Source organism: Vanellus vanellus, assembly GCF_965231255.1.
Source record: "Vanellus vanellus genome assembly, chromosome: 3".
NCBI lineage: Eukaryota > Metazoa > Chordata > Aves > Charadriiformes > Charadriidae > Vanellus > Vanellus vanellus.
The window spans coordinates 1,141,856-1,157,672 of NC_138907.1; the positions used below are offsets into that span (position 1 = coordinate 1,141,856).

At 54.3% G+C, this 15,817-nt stretch overlaps 1 protein-coding gene across 1 annotated transcript in view; it reads right to left on the reverse strand.

Moving 5' to 3' along the window:
• Positions 1–10,755, reverse strand: part of SLC24A3 (solute carrier family 24 member 3) — a gene marked incomplete at both ends in the record, with an annotated part of 161,261 nt that extends 150,506 nt beyond the window's left edge. The window contains one exon of the mRNA XM_082480186.1: positions 10,626–10,755. Coding sequence (XP_082336312.1) covers positions 10,626–10,755 — 130 coding nt within the window. The remainder of the gene's footprint in view (positions 1–10,625) is intronic.
• Positions 10,756–15,817: the final 5,062 nt, after the last annotated feature.

Genomic DNA, 15,817 nt, shown 5'->3' on the forward strand with positions numbered 1-15,817 from the left:
TCAGAGTGCTTCTCCATCACACTGAGAAGCCCAACACCTGATACCCCCCCTTGCAGGAAGGCTGGATTTCAGGACGGGCTTCGGAGTCACCACATCTTGTGCTTTTCATCACAAGAAGCTCCTAAGACTGGAAAACTCTAGACAGGATCTAAATAAAGATGAAAAAGGACCAATTTCTTCATCAAGACCCATCCTAGCAAGAAACTACCTCGGCTGAGATAGACTTTCTTCTGTAGCAGAACCATGGCAAAGTTTCCAATGTTAAGATTGATTTATCTCTGTGGGTAACATGCACCGGCGTGACCCTCGGACCTGCCTCGCCACCCCTGGGCTGTCCCTGGCCCTGCTCACCCTCACCACACCAGGTCCTGACCTGTGCCTGTGGTCCGGCCCAACCTCCAGCCGTCCTCCCCACCATGACACGGGCCCCTGCTCGTACAGCAGGACAAGGCATGGGCCGGCAAAGCCCACCATACCGGCCACGTAGCCACACGCGGCTCCTCCTTGGTCTCATCTGACACCTACCAGCCCAGGGCGCTGTGACCCACAAGAAATCTATTTTATCTGACCAAACACCTGATGCCCGGGAAACCTGGGAGAGGAAGGGAAACCAGGAGGTTGTGTCACTTCAGGGGACACCACCAGGCCATGGGCTGTCCACGGTTTGGTCCGGCACGTGGCATGGATGCCCGGGAAGGCAGCACTCCCCAGGCACAGCCACTCATTCCCAGGATGAATCTTTAGGAAAGTACCTCTCAAGTAGGTCCTCTTACAGGTCTCCCTCACCCCAGACACAGCATCAGCTCCGTCTCCAGAGGCCTAACCCCAGCGGGAGGCGCAACACCAGCTACAGTCCGTATGACAATGGCTCCTGAGCTCTTCCATATCCATAGACCTTCCCCCTGAAGCACACTGACTGTCTCACAGCAGTGAGCAACACCAAGACAGCACTCCTGCAACCTCCTCTTGGATTGCTTTTTAACTCAAGAAGCTGTTTCATTACTCGGTTATGTTCTTGGAAGACTCCTCCATTTCTGAACAAGCTTGTCTGGTTGCATCCACTGACTTAGTGCAGGAATAAATCCAAAGAACACAAAACTCATAATTTATTTTACTTTGTTAAAATTAACTTAAGGGTTTGTCATTTGTTTTTTTTTTTTTTTTTTTTTTAAGTATCACCTCTTCTCCTTCTCCCTCTGCCCTCCACCAACACTGCTTTCCGAGGAGTCCATAGCAAGCAATGCTTTGCCATGAGCACAACAGATGTAACCTGTTGAACAAGCCTATCAACAGCAAGCTACATAAGCCAGTTCCCCAGGTCAGCAGCTCTTTGGGACAAGGGTCTTTTTAGCCCAGTTTTCACAGCAGGGCTTGTGGAAACCCCAGCACCAGGCAGCACACTCAGGATTGTGGCAGGATGGTCTCTGCTCACCCAGATGTGAGACGCAACCGGTGGTCGGTCAAAAGATCTTAACCACGGTTCCGTACGTTGGTTACGCCAAGGGACTGAGGGGCCCAGCCAGCTGTCCAGCAGCCTACATGCTTGGGAGGACTTCATGCCACCCATCACTGGGATCTCTTCTCGCTGTGCAGCTCGGTAAGGCTGCTGTGCGCAGGGATCTACGGCATCCTCTGTCCCGAGCCCTGCAGCACCACCACAGCGCCCTTCTGCAGAGAAGGGAGCAGAACGTGTACGTCAAGCAGGATCGCCGCCAGAAGCCTCACCAGCTCCGGTACTGCATGGCACTGGCTGAGCATGAAAGCCAAGCGATTAAGAACTCTTCTCCACTCGCCACCACCCTGCGGAGTTGCACATCATACAGACCTACTCGTTTTTAACAGCGGAAATCAAATGCTGTGAGCGTTTTAGTACGCATCATTGTGTGTAACGTCAACCGAAATGGCTTATGTTCTTGTTCCCCCTGAAATGAACCGCTGCACCGTCTCAGTGCGTCCAACGTTCCTTTAAAAAAGTTTCTTTCTGTCCGGTTCTCCCTGCGAGCTGGCAACAAAATAAAAATCCACTATCACAAGGAGGTGCACTGAGAACTGGAGGGCAGATCATCTCAGAGGAGAAAGGAATGTCCATGTAAGGCTCGTTTCTCCTCCTGCTTTATGTTACAGGATGTTCTGGCCATCTTAGGGAAAAAACCCCAGCCAAGTCTATCGTTGATTGAGAATTATTTTAATAGCAGACCCTTCAGTTGTTTGTAGTTCAGTTAGCATGTTTTTGGCTTGTATATCAAAAAGATTCTTTTCCTGGACTTTAGCAGGCTCCTTCCTAATCGAGCTATTAAAATTTGCTTGCAGTTCTCATTTGATAGCCGATGCCTGCTGCAGGAGCAAATACTGAGGACGCGCCCCGGCATCCCAAAGCTTTCTTTAGAAGAACACACTCAGCACCATCCAAACACGTTTTTCTCCTCTTCCACCACCGCAACAGATGAGATCTACTGCGCTTACAGAGAACGCCCTGGCTGGGCGCTTCTCATCCCTCGGCCACCGTGGGGCCACAAGAGACTTCCCGGGGTTCTCCGTAAGGACACGTCGGTACCCAGCGGACCGATGCACAAACCCATCTGCGGACCTGCACTCCACCTGGGGCTCTGCCCTTCCCGTGCCAGGAGAGCCCCACAAACTCCTCTCGCATCGCAGTTTCCCTACGCTATCATTTGAGGACGTGCCCACTTGCCCCATTTCCTCCGCAAAGGCTGCGGACTGAGGAGCGGCTGGCGGGAGGGAGGATCTGGTTAACCTCGTACGCGCACGAGCCCGCTTGAAGTCAACCGCATTACTTCAGGGACCGCAAGTTAAGCGCTCGCCCCCTGGAACCACGGCCCAACTGCCTATGGACACACAAACATGGCTGTTCGCCAAAGTACCGCACACACTACTGGAGGTATAGAAAGGTCAGACCAGACTGTGAGTCTCAGCCACTTCGCGCAGCTGCTCGGCTCACGGCTCAGCAAAGGAATGTTTCAAAACAACAAAATCTGCGCCTCCAAACCAGTTTTGACACTCCCTTGTGCATAAGAGCGTTCTTCCTCGATGAAAGGTATATCCCCTTCCCTGCACACGTCCCCCGACGCAGCATCCCCCAGCCGGCCTGCCAAAGGCAGCCCGCAGAGCCGAGCGAGAGGACTGCGTGGGGCAGGAGGTACGACAGGAGACACGCTCCCGCTGCCCTCTCCTCTGGGCCTGCGGGCAGCTTCCAGGTCCCAGGCAGGACCTGGGGACCATCTGCTTCCCACAGGCAAGGCTTATAGGCAGATGACATTCAACCCCACCTCTTCAGCAGTCCCCGTTAGCCAAAAAAGTCCGTAAAAGGCAAACAAAGTCCCATCAAGCACTGTCCCACACAGCCTTCTCCCTAGATGCCACATCTGGACTCCTCTTCAACGCCTCCCTTTTTTTCAGAAGAAAAAGACCCAGGACTGCTCCCTGGAGCCCTTGTGCAGTGCTCCTAGTCTCAGGGACACCGCCAAAAAAAATTCAGCTTAAACATCTTCAGTCCACAGCAAGCTTCAGCTTTTAATCCAGCCTGGGGTTGTCTCCGGTTACTGTGGGCTTCTATTCATCAGCCCTCGCTGCTGGATGCAACATCCCTTTCCTTCCTTACCCCCCAAACAATCAAACACACTGAGACACCCTCGTTCCCAGAGTTTCCTCAGCCTGCTCCTAAAGAAAAGCTTAGCATCTGGAGACGGCACCCATTTTATTTTTAAATCTGAGTGTTAAGCTGAAATCCAGCCATGCTATTGTATGCGCACACTCATTGCATGTATTTAATGTCTTACGGATGTACAGATGCTCCTTTGATGTAGTTGGCTCCATTGCCAAAGCGACGGAGGCCTCAACACCCTCCAAAATCCCCAGGGACCCGGGGCACATCCCAGGGCCATCTCCCTATCACGGCAGCTCCATTGCTATCAATTTCCAAGCTGACAAAATCAGAAATAAGTCTCACCTGAACCGGCACTTTTCCGACTGCGGTGGAGACTTGACCTTCGGTGGAAGACGATGCACGAGAAGATGACGTAAACTTTGCTGGGAGACAAGATAAAGGGAGATGGACCTGCCCCTTAGGGGTTTCAAGTAGCTAACTGCAAAACCCCGAGTCGGGACGCCCTTGGCAGTAAATAACGCAAGGACAGGCTGTTCAGAGCTGGAGGAGCATCTGACAGTCCAGCAAGGAGAGGCCGCGGTAAAACACCTTCATCCCTTTAGGGGGAAGCCAAGAATCCATTCACCAGCTGCAAATTACACACATTTACCGCTTTCCTTTTCGCAGGATTTCCCTTTGATGCCGTAAGTAACGCAGCTTTGCTGCAGACCAGCCACAAAGATTTACTCACCGCGTAAGCTTACTCTTCTGAGCGCATGTCTACAGGACACGATGATTAAAGCGGCAGGACTACGAACATCCTGCCCACAGCAGGGCATGCCCGCTGCTTCTTTCCATAAAGCCGCAGCAGCGGAAGAAAATTAGGATGAGGTTACCAACGGCTCTTGGCATTGGTCTGACTTGACTCGCGGCAATATGAAAGGTAAAACCTAGAGCAGAACAAAGCTTTTGAAAATCCCTGGTGCCTTCTAAAATCCCATGCTTAAAGAGTGGTCTAGAGAAGGGCACAGCAGAAGACAGGGCTGGAAAAATCAAACCGCCCTTTTGGGGGGATTGGGGGATTTTTTGGTTTGGGTTTTTTGTTTCTTTCTTTTTGTTTTGTTTGTTTGTTTGTTTGTTTTTTTTCAAAAATGCACCACTGCAACTCAACTGCCTGGTTGCCGGCTGTAAAAAGTGATGCTCCTCAGAAGAGGTGGCACAGCGCAGCCCGCGACAGCACGATGCAGCTCCCACGGCAGCGCAGCAGACAATCGCTGTGCCTGTGGAAGAAACCTGCATTTCTGCAGAAACCGCCTGAAGAAGCTGCACTGGCTTCTAAGGAACGGCAGTAACAAGATGCATCCCTCAGGCTCTATGCTCCACCACCATGGGGTTTTCATTTGAAAACAAAACCCCAAAACTCCAAAGTTTTCAGTGACAGTTTCCATGAGACCTGGCTCTTTTCTTCAAGTCTTGTCTTAGGGAAGGCTCTATGAAAACGAATTTTTCTATGCTTCCTTCTGAACAGGAAAGCTAGGAAGAGTACCTTAAACCACTCCAAAGGTACAGAAAATGGAAGGGAAAAAAAAAAAAAAAAAGATTATTTTTCCTATTTTTCCACCTACCATGGAGTTGCCATCAATTCAAAGAGAGAAGAACAGAGACAAAACAGGGAAAAATGCCCTGGGGCAGAGTCACACTTAGAAGCAGGGTCAGCTCCAGGGGCGAGCTGCAGGGCTGGCTGCTTGATCTCCTGAATGACCCTCTCCCATCCCAGGACATTTTTTTTTTCCCCCATAGTCTCCCTCCCAGGAGGCTGCAGACACGAGTACCTGCCATATGAATACACGACAGGTCCGACCGAGCCTTTCCTTTGGAGAATCTTTGACCAAAAATGGACAGCGTGACCAGCCAGCCTTCTCAGCATGAAGGACCATTTACGATTAACAGCAGGAGGGAACTACCAAAAAAGGGCTTAAACAAAACCGACAAACCATGCCCACCTTACCGTAAGCTCTGCCCTTCTGCCCATGGCCACCACCCAAGGGCTCTCTGTTCAGCCACGGCTTGTTAAGACCCCTCACCAAGTCATTTTAGCACGCTAATTTGGCAGGAAAACTCCGTTTATTTATACGGGCTAGTTTTTGGTTGGGTCAGCTTGCTGAAAAGACTCAGCCAAGGGCCACCAAAACGCAAAAGGATGCAAAGGGGGAAGGAGCAGCCACGGGGGAGGACCGAGCATTTACAGTTAGATCAGCACAGGCAGACGTGGAGCCACAGGCCTACCTTCCCTTAACGGGCACCACAGAAATAACCACTGTTGAGTTTTTCTGCTATTCGCCGCCTCACAGCCTCGCGTCGGCCCTGTCCGCGGACAGCTGGGGAGGCCGGCAACCTTCCGCCTTCGTGCCCCGCCGAAGCCGAGCTCCCAAGCATCCTGCATCCGCATCCTGAGGACCGAGATCCTGCGGTGGCGTGCTGGAGTTCACCTCAGGCACCCAACTTTGGCAAGCCGACCAGCCTGGCACGCATCCCGGCACTCCCATACCGTTTTAATTAAGTGGCCTCCAAACACTGAAGCAAGCACAAATTCACGGCGAGGTGTACAAGCCCTGCTCTGTCACTACCGTAAGCAGATGCTGAAAGCGAAGAGCATCTTTAAGCACGTTCCGCCGGGCTCCGTCCAAGCACAGGCGCGTGCCTCGTCCCTGCCGCTCCCCGAGCTGTAAGCTGCTCAACAGAAGACCTCGCTCTCTGTCGGCTGGTGGTGCAGGACCTTGAACAAGTACTAAATAAATGAACAAGTCATTTCCTACAAGGCCAAACAAGCTCCCTGCCAAAGAGGTCGCATACCACGCTCTGGCCTGATGCCTCTCCCTAGTTTATGAGGGTAAATTCCCATATCCAGGGGTCCAGCGATTACAGCATTACATCTGGGCTAGGGTTACTCTCACCGAAGCTAGGATTACGCTTCACTGAAGAGGTGAGGAAAACAACTGCTTTTGTGCTTTCATTGCGTGACCTCTAAAGTTCGGTTTGGGTTTCTTAGTTCGCGCAAACCAAAACATTCAAATGAAATCAGGGAGTTTTCGCTTCGTTCCCAGCTAGAGGACCAGGATCCGTCACACCGAGGTTCTTCAACGCTATTTTGGCAGTAAGGAGATCTGTAAGGAAAAGCCCTTTGAGGCAGGACCCGTGACAAAGCGGTCAGGAGAAAACAGCCTACATGGTTCCTTCCAGTCTTGTAAGCTCCTCCGACCAGGGCAGGGGTGGAAGGCGGACACGCTGGGATCTTTGCTCCCCACCTCCTATCATGCCACCCAGGATTGCTCGGAGGCTTTCCGTGAGCGTGCTACTGTGACATGGACGCTCTCGACCCCCCGCAGCCCACACGGAGGACCGGGCACCTGTCAGTCCTGTAAAAACAGCCTGAGCTTTGGACTTGGAGTAAGTCTCAGAGGTAGTCAAAACGCACCTGGCAGGCCTTGCTCCATCATCCCGGATACTTCACTCCCGTCAAGTTAGAACAAGACTTAAAAGCAACCCAAATCTTGAATCACGCAGGCAACTCCATTCCCTTGGATGTGCCCATCCCCATGAGTAAGGGCTGCAGGATCAGACCCAGCTTTTCCTTACCATCCTGCCAAAAACACACGCACACAGAAAGAAGAAAAGAAAAATCCCACTGACTGATGCCCCCGCTATTTTTCCTGTCCACGACAGCAAACCGGTAAAAGGCCTGACTGAGAAGCCTCCCTTGAAAAACCCGAATCATCGCAGTTTGGAAGGTGGTCTCCTATAATGAAGGAGCCTCTCTTCTCCACTCCTCCCTCTCTGTACAAGAGAGAATTTAAGAGTCGGACCGATGGGGGCGGGGAAGAACACTTCATGCCTTGGTTGCCTCTTTCTGCAAGGACGGCAGAGTCAGGTAGAGTTCTGGAAGCAACTCACACTGTTCGAGTTAACGGGATGTTGCTGTACCATTCCTTCACCTGCCGTCCCCTTCAGCGGCCTGAAAAGCGTATGGCAGCCCAGCGGTTGGCAGCTGTACTTTCCGTCTGCAGAGCTGTGTTTGATCTCAGTTACGCCTCTTACGTACCAGTGTGACTTCCCTGATGTCAGAGCACAACCACGGACTTACGCTGCCTAGAAGAGAGAGAGAGGCACCCCAGCTGTACGGTCACCGCCCAGATGAACTCGGTGAACTTGGATTTCTTCTTAATTTGCACTGTATCCATATTTGAAAGCCTGAGCCGTGTGGAACACAAAGATCTTTGGAATGACTTTCACGTAAACATTATAATGTTTTAACACTTTGTTATTACACATCATTTAGCATCAGGAGATCTCAAAGAAACTTGAAAAGGAGGCCTCACTTCAGAGCCCCAGCCAAGTGAGACATGGAGAGATTAAGTCACCCAGAAAAGCAGCAGGAGCCACCAGAACAGAAACCCAAACCTTGTGCCCTGTCCTCTACAGTCGCCCACTACAGACGCTTTTATCAGTTAAAACCCTGTTGCTGCCCGCCTCTTCAGGGAGAGCTCTGGCTATTTCTCACGGGTAAAGAGCATATGCCTTTTGAAGAAGGCTTTGGCACCTCGCACCCCTCTGCAAGCAGAGGTCACCCGCAACTCAAAAAGCCGGGCTGCTCCGGATCCAGACAGTGGCAGAGGGGCAGGGGACCGACTAACAAAACCAGCAGCACCGAAAGCGAGAACGCATCATCTAAGAAGGTGAGTCAAGCCCAGGGCTGCTGGGCTGGATCGCAGCTCGATGCAAAGGCTCTACAGGAGCAGCGATCACTCCAGCGTCTCCACTGCACCCACTGCACTACACCACCATCGGTCTCACTGGCATCGAGGATGCGAGAGCCGCGCGCCAGCCGCGAATACTGCTGAGGCAAAGCCCCCAGTTCTTTACTCCAAGCACCACATCCCCTCGCTCGTAAAAACTGCTCCCGAAGCGTAGGGTAAGGCTGCCGCCTCCTGCCACCCAGCCAGGGGAGCGGGGAGGGGGATGCCACTTGATATAAAGGCACTGCAGTCGAGTCGAAAGTTTGCATTTGATCTTGAACCGCGCGGTTTCACACGGGGAAAAACATTTACATCGCTAAATCAAAATGCACCTTTCTACCTCCTGTCTAATCACAACACAAAAACGCAGGCTACAGAAAGCGTCAGGCTGGTGGCTGTCAGCGAGGTTCCCGGGAGAGCCCAGTCACTTAGGTCCCGCGAGGAGGAGGCGGCGGATGCAGTGGGCGCTGTGGAAAATTTCCACCTGCGAAACAAGTCTTCTCATCGCCGCTCCCGGCTCTGCGCCGCAGCAGACGCACAGGGTGCTGTGTCTATTGCGCCAAACACGATTTCTCATCTCTCGGATTAATTTTAAGGCTAACTCTGATCGCGGACAACGCGAGATACTCTCCCGAACTGAAGCAAAACGGGGCGAGCGCTGACAAAAGTTAGCAGTGCCGGACAGGGAACGCTCTGGGCAATTAAAGCAAAGAACAGACAAATTTATCTGCAGCACTTTTACAGCCTGTGCCGCCTTTACTCGGTGGATGGAGCTCCCTTCCACATCCGTAGGAAACCCCTGTTCAAGGAGAGCAAAACACGGCGAGGGGAATCCACCCTACCTGTCAGAGGGAAGAGAGTGCGCTCTGTGCACCGTTTAGAACAGGTCTGATATTTGCCTTTGCCATGTAATCTACATTTTCTTGTGTGGTCAAGGCAAGCAGCCAGCCGGCTCCGCTGGCGAACAGGCTGGAGACGGCTCCGTTTCCCACCGGCAGAAAGCAGAGGCAGAGCACAGGTCTGGCCCCACCGGCACGAGAGGCCGAGGACACCAGAGGAAGCGCCTTCTCACCAGCAGACTTTGGATGTAAAAGGTTGATGTTGATGTAAAAGGACTGGTATTAGTGTCACACATCCACGTATCCTGTGTGGGTAGACTTAAATATACTTAAGTACAGGCATACACCCCTGTTTACTTACAACGATGCTCCTGTCTGTCTTTCCCGGCCTTACGTCTCAGAAGCAATCACCACGTTCATGAAAAACGGGCATAACTTTTAGAACGCACATGTGTAAAAAATAAAAAAAATAAAAAAATAAAGAAAACGTGATTAATTTAAGGGCATTAAAGTCCCAAATCTTAAAAACCCATGCAGGCACTGTTACAGTCCGTAAGAAAAAACTGCGTTCAAGTCTTCGCTGGTGTTTGTGCTCTTTCCTAAACATCAGAGCATTCCTCACACCATGCTGGACACCGCGAAACCCTTAAGACGCGTCTGTTTATTTAAAAAGCAAATTCGAGTCACGGAGGGGTACGCTCTCCTTCACTTAAAGGAAAATAAGCCTTGCGTAAATTCTGCTTACACTCACATATTTGCCATGCAAAAATACAAATCGCTTCCTATCACCCGCTCCCTACAGCCGGCTGCACGACCGAGCGGGAGACGGCCACCCGAGACCGAGTGTCACTCTTCTAAAAACAAGCAAACAAAAAACCCACCCCCCCCCCCCCAAAAAAAAAACACAACCCACCTTTCCCTCCCAAAATGGCACACGGGAGGGAGCCCGTTCAAACCGCCCCCCCAAACCCCCTCCGCGGCGGGATGGCGGCTGCCACATCCCCGCAGCTCCCGAGAGACAGAGAGAGAGAGAGACCCACGGCCGCGGGCAGGCGGGTCCCCGCGGGCAGCCCGGCTCGCCCCCCTTCCCCGGCCGCCGCCACCGCTACCGGGGCAGCCCCTCAGGGACCCGCTCCGCCGGCGCTGCCCGCGGGCAGGCGGCGGCCCCCGGCCCGGCCCGGCCCGGCCCGACCCGGTCCGGTGCGGCGGTGGGTTCGCTCCCGCAAAGTTTCTCCTCTCCTCTCTCCCGGGGGACCGCCGCCCCCCGGGGCTGAGGGGAGCCCCCCCCCCCCCGGGCTTCGCCTACCCCTTCCCCGGCTCCCGGGGAAGGATCCCCCCCTCACCTCCCCCGCCCGCCGCCCCTCGCAGCGGCCCCCGGCGCAGACTCACCGCCGCGGCCGGCCGCGCAGCCGGCCAGCAGCAGGGCCAGGGCGGCCAGGGCGCCCAGCTGGCCCCGCAGCAGCTCCCCCCGCCGCCTCCGCCGCCTCCGCCGCTCCGCCGCCGCCGCCGAGGCGCCCATCGCGGCCGCTCCGCTCCTCCGAGCCGCGCCGCGCCGCGCCGCGCCGAGCCGAGCCCAGCCGGGGCCCGCAGCGCCGCCCCCGCCCGCCCCCCGCCTGCGCGGCCGACCGACCGACCGAACCCACCCACCCACCGCGGGCAGCGGGCGCGGCCAGGCGGGGCGGGGAGGGGATGGGAGAGGGTGGATGGGGCCGGCGGGGGCCCCAACTTCCCGACCGGCCCCCTCCCCGCCGCCCCGGCCTCCGGGACGGCTTCCTGGGCGGAGAGGGGGCGGAGAGCTGGAGCCGCCCGTCCCCGGGGCCGCACCGCCGCCCCCCCCCGACCCCGCCGGGGGGGATGGGGGGGGAGGGGGCGCACACACGGGCGGCCCAGGCGCTGGCGGCCGCACGGCCTCCCCCCGGCACGGTGGGCGATGGACGGAGGGGGGGGGGGCAGCGCCCGCGGGGACTCGCACACGCCCGCCGGGGCTTGGGCTGCCGGCGCAGCCTTCTTTCTGCCGGCGCTCGCCCGTCAAACCCCGCACGCCGCAGGTGCCGCCAGAGCCGCCGCTGCCGTCGGATCTCCCACAGCCACAACGGCAGCCCTCTCTCCAGCTTGCTTTTTCCTGGGGCAAACCGGAGGCTTTCAGCATCATCTTCTGGGCTAAAGCCCTTACCTCCTGTTACAACGCTTAAAACAAACGAAAAAAAAAAAAAAACCAACCCTAAGCCACCCAGAGCCCCCTCCCCTCCCACCAGTGGTTCCCCAGTCTGGCGAGGACGCAGCCCTTGCTGCGATTCCTTTGCATTTCCTACATTCTGGAGGATTCTCACCATGGTTTGGGTTTTTTTTTCCCACCCCCTTTTCTCACACTCTACTTTAAACTTTTTCTGCCGGGTGAGCAACCGCCCGCTCCACCTGCCCTTCGAACTGGTCCTGTGCGGGAGCAGGCGAGGGTGGACCTCCCACCACCGCTGTCACCACCACGCCTCGGGGTGCGGGCCCGGGCAGCGACGTGGGTGCAAGCCGGTCGCCCAGGCTGTGCTGGCCACCCGGCTTCACACACCGGCCGGGAGCCGTGCCACCGGCTACGGCACGGGACAGCCCCTGCGCGGCCGCTTCGTCCACCCACCGCGTGGGCTCCTGGGTTTAAAAACCTGAGCTGGCCTGAACCTTTCGTCCCCCACCTCCCCTGTTGAAAATCGTGATTGTTATTGCAGCATTAATGCGAACACCTACGGGCCGCGCTGAAACCAGGGTGTTGCGCACGCAGGAGGGAACCGCTGCCCCTGCGGGGCCGGCAGTTGTGGAGAAATACCGTTACCCCCACTCTTCAGGAAGGGCACTGCAGTTATGTGACGTATCTACCCGAGGCAGTAGAATGAACCTCTGGCAGAGTCTGGGTATGAACCCTGAAACCAGAGCCGCTGTTTGGGACCTTTCCCGGGCCTCTCAGCCCCCCGCCGCCGCCCCCCCGGTGCCAACATCCTGACAGCAGCATCAGCCCCCGGGCTGGGGACACGGGGAGGCGCTGGCTGAGATCAATGAGAGGAGAGAGCGCGAAAGCACGGGCAGCGCTGCCTTCAGTGCGAACACACTGAATTAAATCAAAGGAGATTGATGCAATGACGGAACAGAAACCCTCCAAAAATATTTCAGACGTTTCATCATTTCAAGTTAAAATACTTCTGACAAAACCCCAAGCTGCAGACAGCAGCGCGGAGAGCAGTTTCTGGTCCTCGCCCGTCCCAGCTCAGCAGCTCTGTGGCTGACAGCAGTGCTCGCAACACGCGTACAAGAGCTCTGCTCCTTCTGCACCAACCTGGGGCTGGCCCTCACCGTGGGGATGCTCTTCTGCGCCGTCCCTGCCCAAAGCCCTCGAGAGCTGGCTGAAGGGGCACCAGGCACTTGGCAGGCACGCCTGGGCACTGGGGCATGGGCACAGCAGCAGCCACCCAGCGCCCTCATTTCAATACACAGCCGCATATCGCTCTGCCCACCGCAGCGAAATACTTTCTGAACCGCATCCTGGGCTGCATCAGAAGAAGTGTGGCCATCAGGACAAGGGAGGGGATTCTGCCCCTCTATTCTGCTCTCGTGAGACCCCGCCTGGAGTACTGCATCCAGCTCTGGAGTCCCCAACATAAGAAGGACACAGACCCGTTGGAGCGGGTCCAGAGGAGGGCCACGAGGATGATCAGCGGGCTGGAGCCCCTCTCCTGTGAGGACAGGCTGAGAGAGTCGGGGGTGTTCAGCCTGGAGAAGGCTTCAGGGAGACCTTATTGCAGCCTTCCAGTACCTGAAGGCGGCCTACAGGAAAGACGGGGACAAACTTTTTAGCAGGGCCTGTTGCGATAGGAGGTAACGGCTTTAAACTGAAAGAGGGAAGATTTAGACTAGATACAAGGAAGAAATTCTTTACAATGGGAGTGGTGAAACACTGGCCCAGGTTGCCCAGAGAGGTGGCAAATGCCCCATCCCTGGAAACACTCAAGGTCAGGTTGGACGGGGCTCTGAGCAACCCGATCGAGTTGAAGAAGTCCTGCTCTTTGTACTAGGTGACCTTTAAAGGTCCCTTCCAACCCAAACCATTCTATGATTCTATACCTGGAGAGCCAGCTTCAGATTAGATGAACAAGAAAGTAGAAGAAATCCATTTGTTCCTATAGTCTAAATATTATCCAAGAGTTGCTATGGCTGGCTGCACACAGCCAAAGAAATAAAAGAAAACATCGCTCTCAATATTTGTGATTAGTTACTAACCACTCTCATTAGAGAGGGTCTCATTCTGGGGTTGGCCTCTCATTATGCACTCAGCTCTCAACCTCTCCTCCAAGGGTTTCCTGCAATTCTGAACTTAATCAGGATGTCAGTTTTCGAGGCTGCTCGATTTATCGATCGTGCTCCTACGCACGGCTTTAGAAATGTTGGTGTCCCTGTCAGCCCCAGGTAGGCAGAGCCCGTTCCCATCCAGACAGTAGAGTAAGTTAACAACCGTCCTAGGATGTAACTATGGAAGAAGTCTTTTGGTTTGGTTTGGTTTGGTTTGGTTTGGTTGTTTCCCAGGGAGGATGCACTCCCTTCCCCCTGGCAGGGCAGGTTTTATCCCGCGGTAAACAACGCTGAAACCTGTAGCACTGTCAAACACTACAGGAAGTCACCGCAATGTATGAAAGAGACCATGCCTGTCTCATTGTCTGCTCTTGACCAATACCACGTGAAAGCAATCAACCAGCTTTGGGGTGAGGGAGTTTGGGGGTGAATGTCCCCATTGCTGACATGACAGAGCACTATGACAGTACTCCCAAAGTATTCCTTTTACATCTAAGTCTCCTTTTGAAGTCTGTAACTGCTCAAAAATGTGACCCTGAGAGTCATTGCAAAATCATTATTCACCCCTCCATCATAAGCCTCCTCTCCATCCCATTGCAGAGCTGCTCGGAAATACCAACGTGTAAGCTCGCTGCGTGGAGAATTAAGACTGGGGACATCTGGGCAGCCTGTGTAGCCTAGGAACAAGTTTCCCACTCGGAATCACAAGGTAATTTAGCCAACTCCTCACTGGCATAGTAAGTGCTAGCTTGGGAAACACTCCCGTTTCTGGGGAGTGTAAGACAGAGGGAGAATCCCCTCTTCTCTCCCACTGATAAACCAGCGTGTGGGTGGAGCAGGCTTTGAACCGATCTGTCTGCAGGAGGAAACAGAAGGAAGGGAATCGCTGTGGGTGTTACTCTTCTGAGAGAAAAGCCCTTATATTTATCTTCTATAGGAGCCTTCTGCAAGAAAAGAGAAAAAAGAACTGCTCAAGAAAGAACAGACAAGACTAACACGCTGCTGGATTCATAGTTCACTTTGTATCGCCTCTTCCGCTTTCTTCCTTTCACTCTTGTTCCTCTCCTGACCACTTCAGTACTCTTCAAGGAGCATCGCTTGATCGCCTAACTTTTGAACGGTGGGGGAACTTAACAACACGTCGCATCAAGGCCATCGGATCATAGCTATGTACCACCTGATTCCACCTCCTTAAAAAAACCCAAACCTGATGATCTCAGCACTTTTTAAATGCCAGTCGGCGAAGATGCATATCGGAGGCATCGTAGCTGTTGGAGGTGGGTTGCAGGTAGGTGAATCCCAAGGTGTTCTTTGGAGTTCCTTCTGCAATCCAAGCGAGGAAATCCTAGTTAGCTGGCTTCAGCATCAGCCGGGCTGAGGAGGGGAGGTAGCAGATGCAGAAACATCTCCTCTTACGGGATTACAGTCTTTGTAGGACGAGAAACGGCTGCTTCTTCCAGCAGTTGCTCACAGGTTCCAGTCGGCGCCTGGGTACCCGTGTGCGGTGGGCTCCTTGCTGAAACGACCACTGAAGGACTGCCTGGCTGACCCCCTGGTGGGACTGAGCAGGCCAGGAACCAGCCTTAACGCAGACAAAACTTAACAAGACTGACTTAAAAGTCTTAATCAGTGTGATGGTGTTCAAGCGTGCATTAAACCTCACCTCGGGGCTGAGAAAGAACAGAGGTGCTGAGGAAAGCCCTCCTTTCCCAGCTGCATCCTGCAGTGCTTTAGTGATGTGTGTGGGTACCCCACAAGTCACTGCTTGCGTCTCTGTTTGCTGCCGTGCAGACTCTTCTCCTGGGAGGGCCATGGAAAGGCTTTGCTGCAGACTCCAGAGGAGGTCCCGTTAGCTTTGCTAGGACCCTAGGAGGATTCCCAGCGAGCCAGCTCTTGGAGGGGCAGAAAGATGCGCTTTTGTTCTTTCCAGAGCCTCATCCCAGCGTAAAACCACATAAAGCATCGGGAGAAAACTGTGGAAATCACAGGATACAGATGTGCAGAGATGACAGCCAGATGTGCCTTAGTGGAGCTCAGGAACAGTCATGACTGTTTCAAGGAGAGCAAACAGCCTCGCCTACTTGCCGTTTTCCCCCGCAAACCACGCCAAGTTCTGCTCTCCAGCCCAAATAGAGATTTTCTTCTGTTTGGGCTGGCAGATTACGCTCGCAAAGAGCTTTCAACTCCGGAGGAAAATATTTAGGATTAATGCGGAGCAGCGTCCTTAGGTAGACATTAGCCAGCCCGAATCC